This window comes from Dipodomys spectabilis, unplaced genomic scaffold (assembly GCF_019054845.1).
Source record: "Dipodomys spectabilis isolate Male_0828 unplaced genomic scaffold, ASM1905484v1 ptg000061l, whole genome shotgun sequence".
NCBI lineage: Eukaryota > Metazoa > Chordata > Mammalia > Rodentia > Heteromyidae > Dipodomys > Dipodomys spectabilis.
In genome coordinates this window covers 702,391-722,594 of record NW_024870738.1, presented here as the reverse complement: position 1 = coordinate 722,594, position 20,204 = coordinate 702,391, and the positions used below count along the sequence as shown (strand labels likewise).

The 20,204-nt window shown below is 42.2% G+C and overlaps 1 protein-coding gene across 4 annotated transcripts in view; it reads left to right on the top strand.

The window, feature by feature from the left end:
- Mid1 (midline 1) overlaps window positions 1-20,204 on the top strand; it is a 136,237-nt gene that overhangs the window by 34,828 nt on the left and 81,205 nt on the right. For 2 of the 4 annotated variants that reach the window (XM_042680525.1, XM_042680527.1), the window contains exon 2: window positions 14,060-14,775. In XM_042680525.1, coding sequence (XP_042536459.1) covers window positions 14,116-14,775 — 660 coding nt within the window. In that variant the 5' untranslated portion in view covers window positions 14,060-14,115. Of the gene's footprint in view, window positions 1-2,074; window positions 2,167-14,059; window positions 14,776-20,204 lie in introns of those variants that run through there. The other 2 variants (XM_042680526.1, XM_042680528.1) reach the window with 2 other exon arrangements.

Genomic DNA, 20,204 nt, shown 5'->3' with positions numbered 1-20,204 from the left:
AGTGCTGTCTCTGAGCTCCTGTGTTCAAGGCTAGCACTCTTATCCCTTTGAGCCACAGTACCACTTCTGAATTTCTGGTGGTTAATTAGAGATAAGAGTCTCGTGGACTTTCCTACCGGGGCTGGCTTTGAACCCTAATCCTCAAATCTCAGCCTCCTGAGTGGCTAGGATGATAAGTGTGAGCCACTAGCATTCAGCTAAAATTCTCTTTGTCTGTGTGTGTGTGTGTGTGTGTGTGTGTGTGTGTGTGTGTGTGTGCGCGCGCGCGCGCACGCGCATTTGTTTGGGGGGATCTTCCCTGGACAATGAGAACTTCTTAGAAGGTTATCTATATTGAGTAATCCCTGCATTGTTAAAAAAGGCAAATGGAGTTAGAATTTGGTGAGGCATAAGCGAAGAACACCCGCTTTTATGTCCTAACATGAAGCACACACTGGATGTTGCAAAGGCATAAAAAGTAGCTGTTGCAACACTCAGACTGCACAAGCTTCCCCTTTATCAGGAATGCCCCTTCTACACCTGTGGTGGAGTCCAAATGTCTCAAGTAGAAACTGAACTGTGCAAAATTGTTTTTACACTTTCCTGATAATTTACCTTACTTGCAGTTTCTTGTCTTGGCCATTGATAAGCAACATCCGTCAAAAAACTGCAGGGTATGGCACATTTTCTTCTTGCATTTGGGAAAACTGCTTCCTTTCCTTTAAACAATCAAGTTTTATGTGATTACTGTCCATTCTCAGTACACTTTCTTTAGCATGCTGGAGACTTTTGAATACTAAACTCAAGATTTGGGATATATGATAGATTTGCTGTTACATATTTCTATATCTCTATAGTCACACACACACACACACACACACACACACACACACACACGTTATCATGCTAGTTTACATCCAGATGGGCTTTCTTTGAGGGAGAGGGGAGGGGTAAGGAGGTGGTCCAGAGCCTTGAACTCATGGCCTAGGCACTGTGCCTGAGTTTTTATGCTCAAAGCTAGTGCTCTACCAATTTGAGTCACAGCTCCACTTACGGCTTTTTGGTTGTTAATTGGAGATAAGAGTCTCACAGACTTCCCTGCTTGGGATCACTTTGAACCTCAATCCTTAGATCTCAGCCTTCTCTGTAGCTAGGCTTACAGGTGTGAGGTCCACATTTGCAGTCAACCATCTTCAGGTCACAAATATTCAACGAAATATTCACCTCTGCTGAACATGTGCAAACTTTCCTTTCTTACCATTTCCCCTAAACAAGAGTATAGCAAGTGTAAATATGGCATTTTATATATATAGTTATACATTACATATATATATATATATACACACACACACACACATAGATTTGGCATCAACAGTGTGATAGGAATTATAAGGCATCCAGAAATGATTGAAACTATCTGTGAGGCTGTGTGTATTTTGTTATTAAGATGATCCATTGCATTTTTAATCTATTTTTGGAAGGAAATATGACTGGGTTATTTAACTGTACAGGAGGTTGCTCTTCCCGATGCATGTAAGCCTCAAAAAATTCTCCCACAAATTACACTTTAATTCAGAATAAGGGCAAAGTGCTGAATGTGTTATTTTCGAAATGAACAAACCAGCATCTGGAATATAACATGATGATAGACCCAGTAAGATGCCACAAGGGCAGCGAGTGCCAGTGCCGAGCTCTTGATCTGGGCAGGATATCTCCCACTGGCAGCCCGGAGCACCGGCCCCTAGCCTTTGAGTCGAGGACACGGTTCAGTCAGCTGAGCCACCGCCAGTCCCCGCAGACAGGGAGACTGCCTATTCCAGCGGCAGGACATCCTATTTTGGACCGGGCCAGTGTGTGTTAGGCTGACCTGAGCTGCCGTTTCACTTGGTTTCAGCTGGGTGGGTGAAGGGACAGGGAAGTTGTGGCCGGAGACCGTGGAAAAGGCAGCTGATTCTTCAGCTCGGCGACCCTGGCGGAGTGGATGAGGTGGAGCTGGCCTTCCTGGAATTGTTGGGTCGATTTTCCTGTTGTGTTTCACTGTCGACATTCTCCCAGACACACACAGGACCGCTCCAGCGCTGCCTGCCACCCACCATCTGGTCTCGGTGGCCTGTCGATCATTCTGTGGGTCCCCATCCTCTGCCAACGGCGATGTTTCTTCAAAAAGAACTAGTGTGCAGTCCATTGGTGGGTATTCAAGGGGGTCTGTCTATCAGAATCTCGAGAGGTGCTCAAAGAACTCTTAAGGACCAGTGCATGGATTCTCGTCTCTAACCTGTTTCCCAGGCTTTGGGATGCATGACCTTGCTCAGGCTGGCTAGGGGCTGTCTTCACTATTAAGATGGAGTGGGAAAGGAGAGTCGCTCCTCCAAGCATCAGGATCACGCTTTTTCATTGTCATGTGTGTCTTTTGCTTGTCTGCTTATGTAAATCAAACTCCAGCAGGAGTACTTAAGCATTCTGTTAAGTAAATTTGGAAGACTAGGTTTCAATTAAAATAACCAGACCGTGTGACCCAGCTTCCCATTTCCCCTTAATTTTGATCATTAAAACCTTCATATCCCCACAGACATCTGCCATGCTTCCAAGTGATTCTTTGCTGGAATGTTCATTCATTATTAATCAGGTTGCATGGTCAGACAAGTATGTGATTATTTTAAAGAATGGCCTAGAGATCCAATGACTAAAAATGAGCATATTATAGGCAGACAAGAAGGTACAGGAAAAGACTTGATTCACAGTTTATTTGATTTGTATGAAATGGCACCAGGTGGGTGTTTGTAAAATTAAATCTTCCCTAGTTCTCATGTCAGATATCAAAGTGATTTCAGTTTCAGCACTCTTTAGAAGAAGGAAGTGACAAATTATTCAAAATGTGTAGTGTATTAATTAGTTGTTATAAAACTTGAAGCTAGCATCTCAGCGCTCATCTGGTCTTACCTGCTTGTGATTTTTTTTTTCCAATCAGTCCCTCTGGTCCTTTTCAATTTGGATAGCAGAGAATTTTCATGGTTACCAAGTGAACAAATGGATTTGTGTGTGCTGAAAGTCAGGTGTTCATGGAAGTAATATTTCACAGTAAACCTGCATTGCCTATAGAAGGTTATCTCACCAGTTCTTAGTGTATTGTTTATATTAAGATCCAGTTTTCATATTTACTGCACTCTGCTATAATTTCAGATAGCAAATAGCCTATATTGTGATACTGATCTTTAATCTTTCAGACTGCCTTCTCTATTTCCATCATTTTAACACTGTGCTTTATTGTACGACTCTTTAACTCCCATGTCTGTGGATTAATCAGTAAAGCAGCATTTGAGTAGTGTGTGTACTTGATGTATGTTTTTTTTTTTGGGTTTGTGTTTATAAATCAAGGTTAAATACATGATCAATTATGCAGATGTTGAGTACTGATACTATTTAAAATATTCTATGTATGATGAATTCATCTTGGATGTAGTGGCCAATTTTTATTGTAGTGATTAGATAATTTTTACAATTGAGAAATTAGGCTTCTCTGACTGGAGTTCCCTCCAAGTCACTCTGTTACTGTCTCAGCTTTATAAACTCAAGTGGATTTCCAGTGTTTTGCAGTTTAGTGGTTTCCAGTCCTCCCACAGTCTGTATTTCTGCTACTCTGGGACAGAAACATTATTCTACAATCTTTAAAAGCTATTCAGCCTGTATTTTAATAATCGGGGGATGATCTCATACCAAAAATCCAAACAGTAATAAGTCAACTAACTCTTCATTCGCCTGCGACACAGGGGATAGAAGATACAATGAAGTAAAGAGATTTCATCATATTTCTGAACTGTATGTCTCTGAAATAATTAAGCCAATTCATACTATTTTCCATGCTGATAATTGTTGGCAGGACTTTTAGGAGCTTCCTTTAATGAAATCATTTTTTTCCCTGAGGCCCAGGGTAACTTTCTGTCATGTTGAAGTGTTTTTGTTATCTTAGTTGTGTTTTGGTAAATTTAACAAGCTTAGTTTCCATAGTCCAGAGGATATTTGGAAAAGAACGAGAGGAAGTGCCTTGGGATCATCCAGGAAGTGTCTGAGAGCCACCTGGTATGAACAATTGATCATAGGCCACCCAGCATTGGTTTGCAAGTTTATTCCTTGGTCTGGTGCCTCATTCACTTCCCTGACTGTGAAGGATTTCAGAGCTATATAGTAACATGTAAAGGTAAAATTATTGGTGGGTAGCAAGTGCGCGCTTTCTTATAGACTCTGAAAAAGATACTTCAGTTGTGTGGAGTATTCAGACGTGACACAGATCATGGCTGGGAAACCACTGAGATCAAAATGCCAGTGTCTCCATTAAGAAAACTTTTGAAAGGAAAAAAAATCAGAGATGATATGTGCAGTAGAGTGTGTCCTTATTCAAATAGGTGATTCATCTCCTAGAAGGCATTTACCCTAGAGCTTTCTAGTTCTCCATGCAGTTCTGGGGCACACAGGTGAATCTTCTTCCATCATGGACTTGGCATCAGAACCAGTCCATTTGCCTACTGAACTTGGCTGTGGCTTAAACCTGGCACAGTACACTGTCTGCACAGAGATCCTAGACATTTCCTCCAGGTGTAGTTTACCTCGATTGCCTCATCATGGAAGTCTTGAGAGTCTGCAGGGAATACAGTTGTAAAATTCTAAGGTGAGCTATGGAACACAGTGGTAGCAAGAGTTGCCACAGTATAGGCTGGGCCTTATGTGGTTTGTCTGCATTGATGTGCTAGGTCAATACAGTGTTTGTGCCTTTGATGTGACCTCAGAAGACAGGAACCGCCTTAGACTTCTCTGCCTTGAGCTATAGCACCAATCTCAAAAGAGTGCCCTTCCTGCCTTCCCCATCCTTCCTTCTCAAGCTCAAACCCTGTATCTCTGAGGAGGGGCCTATGTCTTCCTTCTTGGAAATTCTTTCTTTCAACCTATATTTTTCCCCATAGCCTACGCATCGGAAAAAGAAAGGCCTTATTTTGCTGAGAGTGCTCTTCCTGGGGTAAATGCTACTTTGCCGATACTTGATAAATGATAAGTGCTACTCTAATGATACTTTGAGATGAAGACTTTAGCCATTGCCTGGCTCTGAGGCTCTATCATCCTCCAGCCTCACTGCTAGCTCTCCTTTCGTTGATTCGTTTTCCTTATCTCCACAAGGCATGAACCTCTCACACCCAGATTATATCACTGGGGGCTTTAAAGGTAAGATGCTCATTGGGTTCAGGCCATACATTTATGATAAGTCTAAATGATTATTATCTGCATGGGGGTTTGTGGTCGTGTGCTTGCTCCCATTGAGCACCTGTTGTATGTACCCTTATCAGCCTCCTTGTGTGTCTGACCACACTGAAAGACATGAATCATTTAACTTTATTGTTTGTCTTGAACTCAGAACTCAGAGCCTGAGCACTGTCCCTGAACATTTTTGCTCAAAGCTAGTACTGCTCTACCACTTGAACCACAGATCCACTTCCAGCGTTAGTTGGAGATAAGAGCTTTGGACTTTCCTGCCCAAGCTGGCTTGGAAAGTCGTGATCCTCAGATCTCAACCTCCTGAGTAGCTAGGATTACAGGTGTGAGCCTCCGCCAACCCTCCCTACCGGGCCTGGCTGAATCATGCAGCCTTAATCCTGGGTCCTGTTACTATTCTGTTGTGAATTAGAAAACAATAGTGCGTGCGTGCATGTGTGTGTGTGTGTGTGTGTGTGTGTGTGCACGCGTGCGCGCGTGCGCACGCACATGCATGTGCATGTGCACGCGTTTACATGCCAGTCCAGGGGCTTGAACTCAGTTCCTGGGTGCTGTCCCTGAACTTTTGTGCTCAAGGCTTGCACTCTAGCACTTGAGTCATTGCTCCACTTCTAGCTTTTTTGGAGGTTAATTGGAGATAAGTCTCACAGGGAGCTCCAGTGCTGCAGTCGCTTGGCACAGGGTCCTAATAAGAGAGTCTCATGGGGTTTCCTGCCCATGGACTTTCCACCTGAGAAGCTACAGTTACCGGCATGAGCCGCTGCTGCTCAGCTTAGGACACAATATTTTTTAATAAATGCTTTAATTATTTTGTAAAGATGATATGTATATCTTTGTGTTTTTCAGCTTACAGGGTTCCTTTGTCACCCTTTAATGTAAACATTTTAAGAGACATCAAACAATGTAGAGCAGTGTTTGAAACAGTTCTTTGTAAGTTACCAAAAAGAACAGTGGTCAGGACTCCTTGGGCCTCTGGGAGTTCCAGTCTTAAAATTAAAAACCTGAAAACAGAAACAAAAACAATCACGAAACTGAATGAAAATCTCCAAGTCAAATGATTGGTGGTAAGAAGAAAAGCAAATGCAATTCCTAAGAGCAGCAAATGGTCCCATGTACTGGACCTCTGGTTTAAGAAGTGAGAGGAATTACAGTGGAAGGCATACTTTGGGATAAATTTGGGCAAGGCTTTGCAAAAGGAGACGAGATGCCAGACGCAGAACTTACTTTGGGCAACAACTTCTTTGTGTTTTATCCTATTTGTGGCAGGACAGTCTGTGGTGCTTGGAAGCATGTTACAGCTGAAGGAGGAAATTGGTCCCCCACCAAATGGGCTGCAAATGTAGCAGAGAGGGTTTTAGCAACACAGAGACAATGAGAACCGAGAGAAGGAAACCAATAGGAAGAAAATAGGACTGACATACCTGTCTTAGCCAAGGATTTGGTTTTTAGAGAAGCAGAATACATTCATTTTTGTTAATGCTGCAACAAGTTAGTACAGATCTGATGGCATTAAACAGTATATTATAGTTCTGGGAGTTCTAGGAAGCCCAACACAGAATTCCATGGAATTAAAAATCAAGCTATCTGGAGTGTTATCTTTATTTTGGGGGAGGCTCTAAGATAGTGTCCATTTTCTTTCCTTTTCCAGTTTCTAGAGGTTGACTGCATTCCTTGGCTAGTGGCATCTCCCTCCATGCAGTTCTAGTTGGTTCAGCCTTCCTCCCATCACATCACTCTGACTCTGTATGTTCCATTTGGTCCATTTGATAATCATAGCTACTTTCTCCTCAAAAGTCAGCTGCTTAACAACTGTATATCTGCAACATTAATTTACCTTTGTCCTTGTAACCCAGAATCTCCAGTCTCTGAGGGCTGCCTCATGAATAGCTTTGGGGCCTTTATCCTGTCTTTCTCAGAGAAGGAGGAATAAAATGTGGCAAGTTCCTGACTTCTGACAGTCAGGCTAGAGGCACATGAGGCGATGCTAGGAATAGCTCATAGTTGAGAAGACAAGTTTGGGAGGAAGTTGATGGAGTCCTGTGGAATGCTCATTCTGAGTCCCAGGCATTTGTAGTATATGAAGCAGAGCACTGTCAGTGCTGCACTATGATTCCAGAAGGAGTGGGCGTGTGGAGTTTCGAGCTTAGGAGCCATGCTTGCAGAGACAGTGTGTGAAATGAACAAACTGGCCTTTTGGAAGGAAGAATAGACTAGAATGCCTAATCTTTGATGAGCATGAAGAAGTAGTCAGTAGCAGGTTGAGAGAGGAAAACTAGAAAATAGTGATTTCAGTGATACACAGACTGAGCATGCGAGGGAGGGAAAGGGGAAAGAAAGTGTCAAAACATTTACACAATTATTTTCCATCCTAACATCCACTTATTAATTTTCCACTCTAAACAAGTGCTTTCCTTTAAAAAAAAATTCCTTAAAAAGAAGTTTTGTGCAGGTACCAGTGGCTCGTACTTATAATCCTAGCTACTCAGGAGGCTGAGATCTGAGGATCGGGGTTCAAAGCCAGCCTGGGCAGGAAAGTCTGTGAGACTCTTATTTCCAGATCACCACCAGAAAACTACAATTGGCACTGTGGCTCAAAGTGGTAGAGCACTAGCTTTGAGTGAAAAAGCTCAGAGGGCCCAGAGCCTGAGTTCAAGCCCTACCACCAACAAACAAAAACAAACAAAAAAAGAAAAAAAAAGCCTTGCATCCAGACACTGGTGGCCTGTAAATCCTAGCTACTCAGGAGGCCGAAATGTAAGGATCATAGTTTGAAGCCATCCTGGGCAGGAACGTTAGTGAGACTCTAAACACTAAAAAGCTAGAAATAGAGCTGTGGCTGAGCGGTAGAGTGCTGGCCTTGGGTACAAAAGCTCAAGAGACAGTGCCCAGGTCCTGAGTTCAAGTCCCAGGACAGTCTCTCTCTCTCTCTCTCTCTCTCTCTCTCTCTCTCTCTCTCTCTCTCTCTCTCTCTCTCTGTCTCTCTGTCTCTCTCTCTCTCACACACACACACACAATCTAAGAGTTAAAATCACTCATTATTAGAAAACAAAATGTTTACGACAAAAAGTTTACCACACAAATATAGACAGGTATGCAGATAGAGACAAAGCTAATAATAGTAGCACACTGAATGTCCTCCATTTTTGACCACCTATCCAATTTACTGTTTACTCATTACTCCATGTGTGTTCTAGACAGCCCCATGGGAAGGCAGAGGCGTGAGCTGTGAATTATTGCCTTTCCCAATGTGTTGAAAGGGGTTCCCATGATTATCCACATCCACATCCTCCCCTGAATGAAGACCAGTCAGCCCATTCACAAAAATGTTGAGCTATAGAATTTCTGAACAACAATGTACACATGTGATTTCCTTCAATTGTAGTGAAGGCTAAGTAGTTGGTGGGGGTGGGGCATGGTTAAGAAAAGTCAAAAGAATATTTGGCACAGACTTCCTACCTGTCCACTCACCAATAGCTTGGTGAAGCCCTGGTCATCTCTTTAAAACCCACCATTCACTCTTTTCCCAGAATGTCTCTCCACTTCCCCTCTCCAACATGGAGGTGATTGTTCTCTTTAGCCTCCATGTTTTGTTATTCTGTACAATAATTTTTCCATTCCCCTCCTCCCAAATGAACTGTACGATCACCAAGACAGGGTGCTAGTATTACCAGTGCTTGTTGCTTGACTCTGGATCCAAACACGTGGAATGGCATTTTAAGTTCTCCAAAGTTGTTTTTTTTTTAAACCTTTATCTATGTTCCTCTTTTCAAACTGTTGTACAAAATAATGGGTTACATTATGACTTTTTGTCATATATGTATATCCAAAAGGGTGTTTAAAGAAAGGTAGGCTGGGTGCCAGTGGCTCAAGCCTGTAATCCTAGCTTCTCAGGAGGCTGAGATCTGAGGATTGCAGTTCAAAGCCAGCCCAGGCAGGAAATTCCGTGAGACTCTCAATCTCCAATTAACCACCAGAAAACCGGAAGTGATACTGTGGCTGGAGTGGTAGAGTGCTCACCTTGAGCTGAAGAGCTGAGAGACAGCGCCCAGGCCCAGAATTCAAGCCCCATGACCAACCTTCCCTCAAAAAAAAAAGCTAGAAGCTGGGTGCTGATGGCTCACACCTGTAATAAGATGTTAGGATCAAGGTTTAAAGTCAGCACAGGGCAGACAAATCTGAGAGACTCTAATCTAAAGTTAATTAGCAAAAAATGGAGTTGTGGCTGAGGTGATAGAGTGCCAGTCATGAGTGAAAAGGCTGAGTAAGAGTGTGAGGTGTGAGTCCGCAGCGGGCGCTGGTGGCTCACAACTGTCATGCTAGCTACTTGGGAGGCTGTGATCTGAGGATTGTAGTTCAAAACCAGCCACGACAGAAAGTGTGTGAGAGTCTTATCTCCAATGGATCACTAGAAAACCAGAAGTGGACCTGTGGCCCAAAGTCATAGAGCATTAGCTTGAGCAACAGGGACAGCACCCAGGCCCTGAGTTCAGTGCTCCTCCGCCCCCCCCCCAATAAAAAAGGTGTGAGCCTCGGACTTCAAGCATCCATAGCAGTACACACATCAAAATAAAGTAACATAAAATAAAGCTAGAAAATAAACCGTGCCAATTGTTTGGGAGAAGGGAAAGGCATGCACACAAATAGGATATACCACGGCAAAGTCTGGATGAAAGTGGACAAAATAGAGCCCACTAGAACCTTTGTCTTTTTTCTTTTTCTTTTTTGGCAGCGTGCAGGTCAAAGACTTAGAAAATTGGCCGAAACTCACTCACCACATCTAGGTATTTTGTCATCAGTTAACATAGCTATTTACAATGTAGACTCTTGCACCGGGCCAAGTGCTATGGCAATAAAAGACAAAATTCCAGATCTGAGCAGCTGCTATTAAATCATTCTTACACGAATGGCCCCAAGCATTCCACTCACCTCATTTCCATTGATGTCAGGGAGAAATCCCATTACATCTCATTTCCCGTTAGCACTGGGAACGTGCTTGCTCTTGTCGAAGTCTGGCTCCGCCTTCTTTTTCCTTTGTTGCCCCCACAGAATTTGGTCCCTACCACTCTGAGGGTGATTTTCATTTTCTGTTCTGGCGAGCTGTCTGTGTCACTATCCTCTAATTCAGAGGTCAGCGAAATAAGATCTTCAGGTCAGATCTGCCTCCTTAGTACCTATTCTTCTAAATAGAGTTGAGTTGGAACACAGCCACACTCGTTGCTTTTAAGCACTGGCTATGGCCGCCTTCGCATCACTTCAGTGGAACTGAGAAGAGGCAATCCTGTGGTTTGCCAATGCCCCAAATGTCTCCTATTCTGCCCTTAAGCTTGCTAATATATTCAGAGCTCTTTCAAGTTGTATTTTATTCTACTTGACTTCAGCCCAAACATCAGTCCATTCAATGGAATCAATGAGGGTTTTAGACCTACTACATGGGGGCCACTATTTAGGCACTTGGGGTACATCATCCAAGCACAAAGCAAAATGGGGAGAGACAGCATTGGACAAAGGAACAGAATATGTTGGCAAGACATGTTCTGGCAAAGAATAAACTTGAGATGGGGAGGATCCCCATGATGGGTGGGTGGCCATGGTGGTAGTAGGAGAAGCAGTTTTATGGGAGTTCAGCAAAGGTGACATTGGAGCAGAGCTATGTGGATTCCAAAACCTGCAGGGCTGAGCAAAGGACAGGGTGTGTTTGGCATGCTTAAGGACTCCCAGGGCACAGCCAGCAAGGGGTGGTGTGGGAGAAAATGAGCTCACTCTCCGGGGTTGATTTTATTCAAGTGAATTTCTCTTTGACTGAGGTGGGAAGCCCCCAGAGGGCACAGCAGAGGAGAGATTCAGGATCGGTCATGTTCTAACAGGCTCTCTGGGATCTGAGGAGAGGCTGTAGATGAGGGACCAGAGTGAGCAGAAGCCAGGAAACCATTTTCTGTGGTCTTTTGATAATCTAGATTTTTCTTTTTAAATGATGCCAGCTTGGCCCAAGATAATAGAGATGGGGTGATGAGAATGCTGGATTCAAGCTTCTTGAGCCAGCTCAGAGCTTGGCATACAGTATCCATCTCTTGAATGAGTGAATGAAAAGCTGGTATTTCCATTGGGTGACCAGTAGAATCCCCTCTGGAAATTCTAATGGTGTCACTTGTGTACTAAGTAGAATCCTGGCATTTGCACTAAAAATACAACCATTATTACCTCTGGATATATATCGCCAGTAGTGAGGTTTCTGGATCCTATAGTTCTTCTATTTTCAGTTTTTGATTAACCTTTGCACTAATTTACCATCTATTGCATTAGAATACTGTCCTTGAAGAACACTTATGTACAAATACTATATGCCAATTGAACATCCAAATTAAGAGCTAGATGTGTTGGCATATGTCAGTAATGATAGCATTTAGGGGTGGAACTATTACAAGTTCAAGGCCAGCCTGAGTTGAGATAATCAGGAAATCCTGTAAATAAATAAGGAAGAATGAGAATCAAACTTAGAACCATCCTAGATCTCCTGATATTACCTCCTGCTTCTTCATCTGTTGCCATCCCCCAAAACACATTCCTTTTCACATGAGAACAAAACAAAGTCAAAGAGCTGCATTTTTTCTTTTAATTGTTATGCTTCTGATGGAAAAGGTGAAGACCTGTGATTTTTGAGTTTTCTTTTGCCATGATTAACAAAAATAATGTTTAAGAGGTAAAAACGTTTCAGTTTCTTCTAAGCTATCTACAGGAGGAATTCACTGGCATCAATTGCTGCGGGATGATTAAACAACCTTTGGGTTTTCGTTCCAGGCTGTATGCACACGTGCCAACATTGGAGCTTGAACTCAGGCCCTGGTGCTATCCCTTAACTTTTTTCTCTCAAGGCTGAGAGACATGACCCCGAGCTCCCCTTCCAGCTTTTAGGTACTTAATTGGCGATTCAAATCTCATAGACTTTTCTGCCCTGGCTGGCTTTGAACTATGATCTTCAGATCTTAGCCTCCTGAGTAACTAGGATTACAGGTGTGAGCCACCAGCGCTCAGCTCCTTTATTTATTTTAATTTGTGAAGAGTTGTAGGTTTTCCTTGAGCTTTTACAAAGCCAGTAGCTCTTTTCTTTTTAACAGGCTCTAGCCATACTTTATACATTTTGTGGTTTTGCCTTTTTTTAAAAAATTATCTTTAAGTAGTTGTCCAAAAGAGTTCATACTTTTAAGGATCCTTCTATTGGCAGTGAAATGAACGTTCATTTTGTAAGGCACCACATGGTTATTTTCCAGGGATACTATTTCAGAACGGGTCAGAGTATTCTAGAACTGGTGAATTTTGTAAATAAGCAGAGGTGTGAATACAAGTAACTGATTGTCAGAATCACTAAACGTAGCTGTGGAAGTGAAGCCTTCCCATAAATCCAGCTAGCCCCCCTGCCCTTCTGAGTGATTTGAATCTGCCCACCACTGGGTGAACTGCTATTCTCCCACAGCTGGCAGTGGGCTGCGTCTAATATGGCCATCAGTGTTCAGCGGCCCTCTGCTAATAGCCTTGAAAGGGAGAAGGTTCAAAGAGGTTTGGTTCCCAGGCCTGCTAATGAGGATGAGGCCTCTTCACCTTAATGAACCAGGGCTTGTGTGGGATTCTTGGCCCTCCCCTTTTGGAGGGAAGGCGGGCAGGAGTTCACAAAAGCAGCCAAGCGCTTTATGGTGAGGGGAGCGTGCAGCTGGACCAGGCGAAGGTGGCCTAGACGGGAGCAACAAAGCTGGCGGAGGTCGTGGCCAGGCCAGCACTGCTGAGTGTGAGTCTCTAGCACTGCTGGGTGTGAGTCCCAACCGCCTGCCACCCCGGCCTGTTGCTGACATCAGTGATGAGCTTGTCATGGGAAATTTTCGGCCCGGAGAATTAGACGGGGGCTTTCAGCAGCCTTTGCAAGCCTCCTTACATTGGCTCCTAAGTTCTTCATTGTTCTCGTTGGAAGCACCTTAGCAAATGAATATGATAACCACTAACTCCTTGTCCTGTTCAGCTAAAGGGTCATCCTAAATATTCATCATGTACTCTAGCTCATTACAGCTGCCCAAAGATTCTCAGATTTGTTTCCCACTTCTCTCTGCCTACCTGTGTCCCATTCCTAGATGAAAGAATAGAGCAATTCAGAAAAGTCACAAACACATGTCCCCCCAAAATGTCTCTGTCATTATCTTTATGGAAATTAATGGGTCTCTCCCTCCAGGACTACATCTTAGACAAAGAAAATGCCTGGTCAAGCATGTTAATTTCTACTGCAATCCATGCATTTGATTTCATCTATGGCTAATGCCTATTTCCACAGCAATTGCTCTACTCTCTTATTCGAAGGTCTCGTTTGGGTCTCAAGAATAAAATCTCCTCAGACACATAGAGACAAATACATGGAAGTTCATAAATTCAAAGTCTGAAATCACTGTTGTTCAATAATAGAGGTTTCTACATTTTAATTCCCTCCCCCTCCCCCAGTTAAGACCCAGCTGTGACGGAAGATGATGATGATCAAACACGAATGATAGAAATTACAGCTTGAATTACTTGCTAGTTTGGAGTGAGCCCTTAAAAAAAAGCCAAAAAAAATCAGAAGAAAATCTGGCCAGTTTTCATCCCTTTGGAACTTTGGGCAAAGGTTAGGTTGTTTTCTCCCCCCACCCCCTTTTTGTCCCCAAGGAACAGAGAGCCGCTGGATCAGGAATGTAGACAAGTTTGCCCTTCTCTGACCTGTGTTTGGAATGCCTCTGAGATGCGCTGCGAGCTGACAGCCCCCCATGGCTGACCCCCTGGTGCCTAATCAAATCTTCCCTTCTGTTTCCAGATAGCTGATCAGCTTCCTGGGATTTTGCTGATGACTCCGGAGAGCTTTGCCTGAAGATGGAAACGCTCGAGTCGGAGCTGACCTGCCCTATTTGTCTGGAGCTCTTTGAGGACCCTCTCCTGCTGCCCTGTGCACACAGCCTCTGCTTCAACTGTGCCCACCGCATCTTGGTGTCGCACTGTGCCACCAACGAGCCTGTGGAGTCCATCAGCGCTTTCCAGTGCCCCACCTGCCGGCATGTCATCACGCTCAGCCAGCGAGGTCTAGACGGGCTCAAGCGCAACGTCACCCTGCAGAACATCATTGACAGGTTCCAGAAAGCCTCGGTGAGCGGGCCTAATTCCCCTAGCGAGACCCGCCGCGAGCGGCCCTTCGACGCCAACACCATGTCCTCTGCCGAGAAGGTGCTCTGCCAGTTCTGTGACCAGGATCCTGCCCAGGACGCTGTGAAAACCTGTGTCACTTGCGAAGTGTCCTACTGCGATGAGTGCCTGAAAGCCACTCACCCGAACAAGAAGCCCTTCACAGGCCATCGTCTGATTGAGCCAATCCCGGACTCGCACATCCGGGGCCTGATGTGCCTAGAGCACGAGGATGAGAAGGTGAATATGTACTGTGTGGCCGATGACCAGTTAATCTGTGCCTTGTGTAAACTGGTTGGGCGGCACCGCGATCATCAGGTGGCAGCTTTGAGTGAGCGCTATGACAAATTGAAGGTTAGTCCGATCCGCCTTAAGCCAACCCTTTTCTGCCAGCCAATGTCATGGAAATAAGAAGCGTATTTACTGCTAGCTACGTGGCAGGTGAAGGTTTTCTCTTCACCTTTGTTATCTGATTAGTTGTAGCATGTTTTTGGCAGCCTGTAGATGTTACACAATAAGGCTATCTTGTAAAAGTTGACTGCTGCTTGTGATTTTAGCGTTGTCAAGGTGAGGGCAAATTCAAAGCCTCTGGATCGTTTTCAATCCTTGTAGTTTTTCTGGATCATTTTCAATCCCTGCAGTTCTTGCAAAGAGAATGCTGCTGTCTCTATCCAGGAGACAGGGAAAAGAGAAAGATGGGAGAGGGGAAAAGGAGGGACAGGACCGCAAGCAAAAATAGCAGATAAAATCTGGCTGTGGGCATTGAGCAGACATTTATTTTCTTCACTCATCCAGGAAAGCTAATTCACTCTCATTGTACCTGTATCTCGTTACTGCACAAACAAAAGACTACAAGAAGGAATGTCTATAGTAAATGTCTGTAGCAAATGTGGGATTTTACAGGACACGTGACCCTTTTCTTCCTTGTGAAAATGATATGCAGCTTATTGGTGAGCAGTCACGTTCTGACAATCTCAGGTTTCAAGAAAGAATTCCTTTGCATGCAGCTTTCTTATTCAATAAGATTATAGGCAAGCCTGTTCAAACTTTTTTGTTTAGCATGAAATTATTAACCTAATACCAGCTTGGGATAGTAATTAATATGACTATATATCAGGTTTTAAAAACCATTCTCCAAATATGGCTAGGAAGCACCAGGGAAGAAATCAAAAGTTGTTCCCAGATGTCTGTTCAACTTCAGGCAATAGGGGAGCTAATTATTACAAAGTCAACTGAGAGAGTTTGAATGAGATACTATGTTCGTCAGCTAATTTTAGATCAGAAGCCATTGATTAAAAGGAAAGGAAATATGAATTAAAAGCTCTAAGTAAATATATACTGAAGTCTTTCCTCTCAGGAAAAACACATACCAAGTGGTTGAGCAAACAAACCGATTCACATGATTCAAAGAATATTATCACTCAGAGAGCATCTCACCTTTAACAAATGGTTCCTATCACTTCTCCTTAGCACTAATGGGTACTTGTGTTTACTTGGGTCCGATAGTTTATTTTGTGACAGCGGGATTAATGAGCCACATCTGGGATTCAGCTTTGCTATTTCTTGACCATGCTGGGGGAAGTTGACATGCTGAAATGAATTCCAGCTTCTAAATGTCACTTGGGCAGCAAATACATCACCTGGGTAGCATGCTTCACTTAAAGGGTCCAAAGAATGACTGGCACCAATCCATCTTTAAGCCCTGTAAAGGAAGTTAAGCACAAGGATTTAAGTGACACAGACAAGGGAAAAGGAATGTCGACTAGGTTTTTTGTACATCATACTGCAGTAGCAGAAAAAAAAAAAAAAAGTACCATGAAAGTGAATAAAACCAAAGGGAATGCATGCGTGAATTCTTCAGAAATCGATACGGCTGTCAATTTTTCAAGGCCAAGGTGATCTTTTGTAACCTCCTTTTCTTGTTATGGGGAGGAGGGAGAATGTTCAGGATGATTGAACAGAGATGTTTGATCTCCATTTTCCAAATGTCAGCATGTCAGATCTTTTCTTCTTTTATAAAGTTTGAACTAATACTTTGATTGAATTAATGCTACCATTTAATGATTGTTTGTTGAAACACCGTAATCTCAGTGATGCTTCATATTCAGCAAATCACAGACTTGATATTTAAATCCACTCATCAAGTTCTGCTTATTACTTGTGTACTGTCACAGCACGGTTTTTAATTATTTACATAACATCTTCAAATTTGTGAAGAAAGATTGTCGTGCTACTCTAGCTCTTTTGGTGATGAAAATGAAACTCTTCAATCAGCTATCAGCCAGTGGATTATCGGTCATTGGTACCACCGCAGAGAGAGTCTGACAACTAAGCGAGAATGTATTTTATTTTATAATTACAGAAATACGAGCAGTATCCAGTGCACCACAACAGATATACAGCTGTTCAACAAAATATGCTTATGAGCAATTATTTACAGCCATTGAACAAAATGTGCTTATAGGCATTTGAACAAATCTCATATTAGCATAGAATGTTTGTTCTGAAACATGTCACTTACGTTAGTGAAAAAAAATCAAGAGTTTATAAGACATTTGGGTGTCTGAGATTTCAGTTATCACAGATTTATGAACATATGTACGTCCCTGTTTTGTTAAAAATCTAAGTATAATAAAAATGTCGATATTTGAAGGAAGCAATAGCATACACAAAGGACCCCAACCAACAAAGTGTGGTTTTGTTAATTAGAACTTTAATCTGAAAAAAGTAAATGAATCTTCTCTGTGCACTTATTTTCCAGTAGCTCTGGAATCTCATATTGTATAGCTTTATGGTGGTGCGGGAACACAAGTTATGGAGAAATTTGAAGATGCTTTCATCACAGTGATGGCTTTGCTTTACTATATGCACCTGGAAGGATCTGGACAGCTTCTAGTTGAACATACGTTTGTTCTGTTAGTAAAAGTCCATCAGAGGAAGATGGGTATTACCAAATTTGGGTGGATATTTTTAAAGTCATATCAGGTATCCATATAAAAGATGTTTGTTTATGTAAAGCAGTGGAATATAATTCTGTACATTATAATCTTTTCCTTAAACGTAGAAGAGAAGGACATTAAAAATTCCAACAATTAGAACTCATGCAAATAAAATCTTCTGCTGAGAAGTCCTCATGAAATATTGAAATAAGAAGAAAATTAAACTTGCATTTCCGGAACTCTTATTGTAAGATAATAAGAGAAAAGCCTTCTTGCCAAATGTAAGGTCTGTAAATGGAGCATATCATAGTACAGACCCTTTTAAATAAAATTTTAATTGAATTTTAAGAAGACTCTCAGCCTTCCAAATTTGGATTACTTTTTTTGACTTGTGAACCATATAACTAACATACAGGAGAATTTAATATAATAGGTTCCAGAGTTTTCAAGTAGTTACAATGAAGTAATTCCTCTTTTTCTGTTCCAATATACCACGTTGGAGCTTTTGTTTTTTTCCTCTGGTTACACCTATAACAATAGAGCAATTGAGAAAAATTGACCTTTCCCTGCCCTTCAGTTATGGCTTTCCCTCTTCAAATGAGCCGCAACTGTAGGTCTAACTGTAGTTAAAGGCAGCCTGTGGAAGATGGTCTGCAACAAGATAACTTCCAGTGGATCAGCCCTTTATAATTTTAAATAGTTTGACCAAAAGTTCCAGTTAAAGTTTGCTCATCCTCATGTAGCGCTTATCATCTGGAGGCGAAGATAGGAGACTTTATTCTTAGGTTTACTTTGTAGATTGTAAGGTTTTCTGTTTCGGAAAGTCTTTTCCAGTTATTGTTGCAAATGGACACTGAGTTCAACTTCTTTCCTTTATTCTGTAGAATTGCTGGGACATGGTTCTTTGAAAATGGTAGTAGATTGCTGGGAAGGTGGCTCAGAGGTAGAGTGCTTGCCTTGCATGCCTGAGGCCCTGGGTTCGATTCCTCAGCACCATATAAGAAAAAAAAAAAAAAGAAAGAAAGAAAGAAAAAAGCCTGAAAATGGTAGATGTTTGGCGCATGCACATATGTATGATACACATACATATGCATACACATCTATGTATATGTATGTATATATCTTTTTGCTTATTTTAATATTATCCTGAATTTCTTTACTTTCAGCTTGAATCCACATTATATGGGAGCAAATTTAAGTAGTTGGTGTTTCTTTAGAAGTACTTCATTCTATAGGCAAGAGATGGCAAAAGACAGCAATATTAACTATTATTTCCATTGCCTTAGTCATCCCTTGAATATTTGCTAGATGACCGCAAGTCAGTTTTGGACATGGTAGATATCTTTTGTGGGACTTTTTTGAAGTTCCAAATATGTGTATTTTTAAACCTGTTTTTAACTTGTTGACTTTCAATTTAAATGCATATTGCTATATAATAGCAATATGCAAGTCTGGGCTGGGAAGGTGGCTCAGTGGTAGAGCGCTTGCCTTGCATGCATGAGGCCCTGGGTTCAATTCCTCAGCACCACATAAGCAAAAAGAAAAAAGCCGGAAGTGGCGCTGTGGCTCAAGTGGTAGAGCGCTAGCCTTGAGCTGAAGAGCTGAGGGACAGTGCCCAGGCCCAGAGTTCAGGCCCCACGACCGGACTCAAAAAAAAAAAATATGCAAGTCTTATGGAAGAAGTATTACTTATCAGATATTAAAGGTAAGATTGTGTATTGTATCTTCAAATTTGCCATAGGCTTGCTAATTGTTTTTTTCATAAATTTTTATTGTGAAAGTACTGTACAGAGGGGTTACAGTTACATGAGCAAGGTAATGAGTACATTTCTTATCAAGCATTGTTGCCTCCTTCTTTGTTTTTCCCCTACTATCCCTTCCCTCCCACTTCCAATTACACTCCCCTCCCTTCGCTAATTGTTTTATTCTACTTATTTAGCTAGCAACTAGGAGAGGTACAGTAAATCCTTCCATTCAGAATAAAATATTCAAGTTCTTGTCATCACAGTATTTTTATTTTTTTGTTTTAGGACTTGTGGAGCTGTTTTTAGGAATGTACAAGTTTATACAGGTATTTTGAGATGTCATGAAAAAGGAATATATGTTTAGGGAGTGAAGGGAATATGAACAGAAACAGTCACTACCTACACGGAGAATTTCATTCCCTAGTAGGGAATTCTGATAGCTCATATGTTCACTGTTGGTGGAACAAGGGGCATTGTGCTCAAATCAGTGACAGTGACCCCTGCCATTAGGGTCTAGGAGGTTTCTAGAAAAGAGACATTTCACCTAACATTTTTCCAAGGCTTATATTAGAAAACAATGCCCAGCTTACTAAATGTCTATAGCATCCCCTTTACCAGTCATCCAGTTTTACTTTTAACCACCCATGTATAACCCTGTGTAGTTTTCCAAGATGGCTCACAATAATTCTAAAGTAGATTTTCATGAGAAGTACAGCTATGCCCTAGGATGTTGCACCATGGAACGTGTGAATAAGTGAGATCTCCGTCTCCTACATGGTTGAGCTATAGGAAATCGCACCTGGTCCATTGACTCCTTCAAAATGTATCTCTGTGTTCTTATTTTGTGACATTGCTTTCATCTGTAATGCCTATGTTTATAAACATTCCTATGTGCTGATAAGATTTTCAGATATTTGATAATATAGTCATTTTTATTTTTGTAGTTTAGTCGAAAAACGTTTCAGACAAGAATGAAAAGAAAGCATCTCCAGAATATGCTTAATGCTAAGTTCAAGGCCATTGCCTTGAAGGCCTCCTCCTCCTCCTCCTCCTCCTCCTCCTCCTCCTCCTCCTCCTCCTCCTCCTCCTCCTCCTCCTC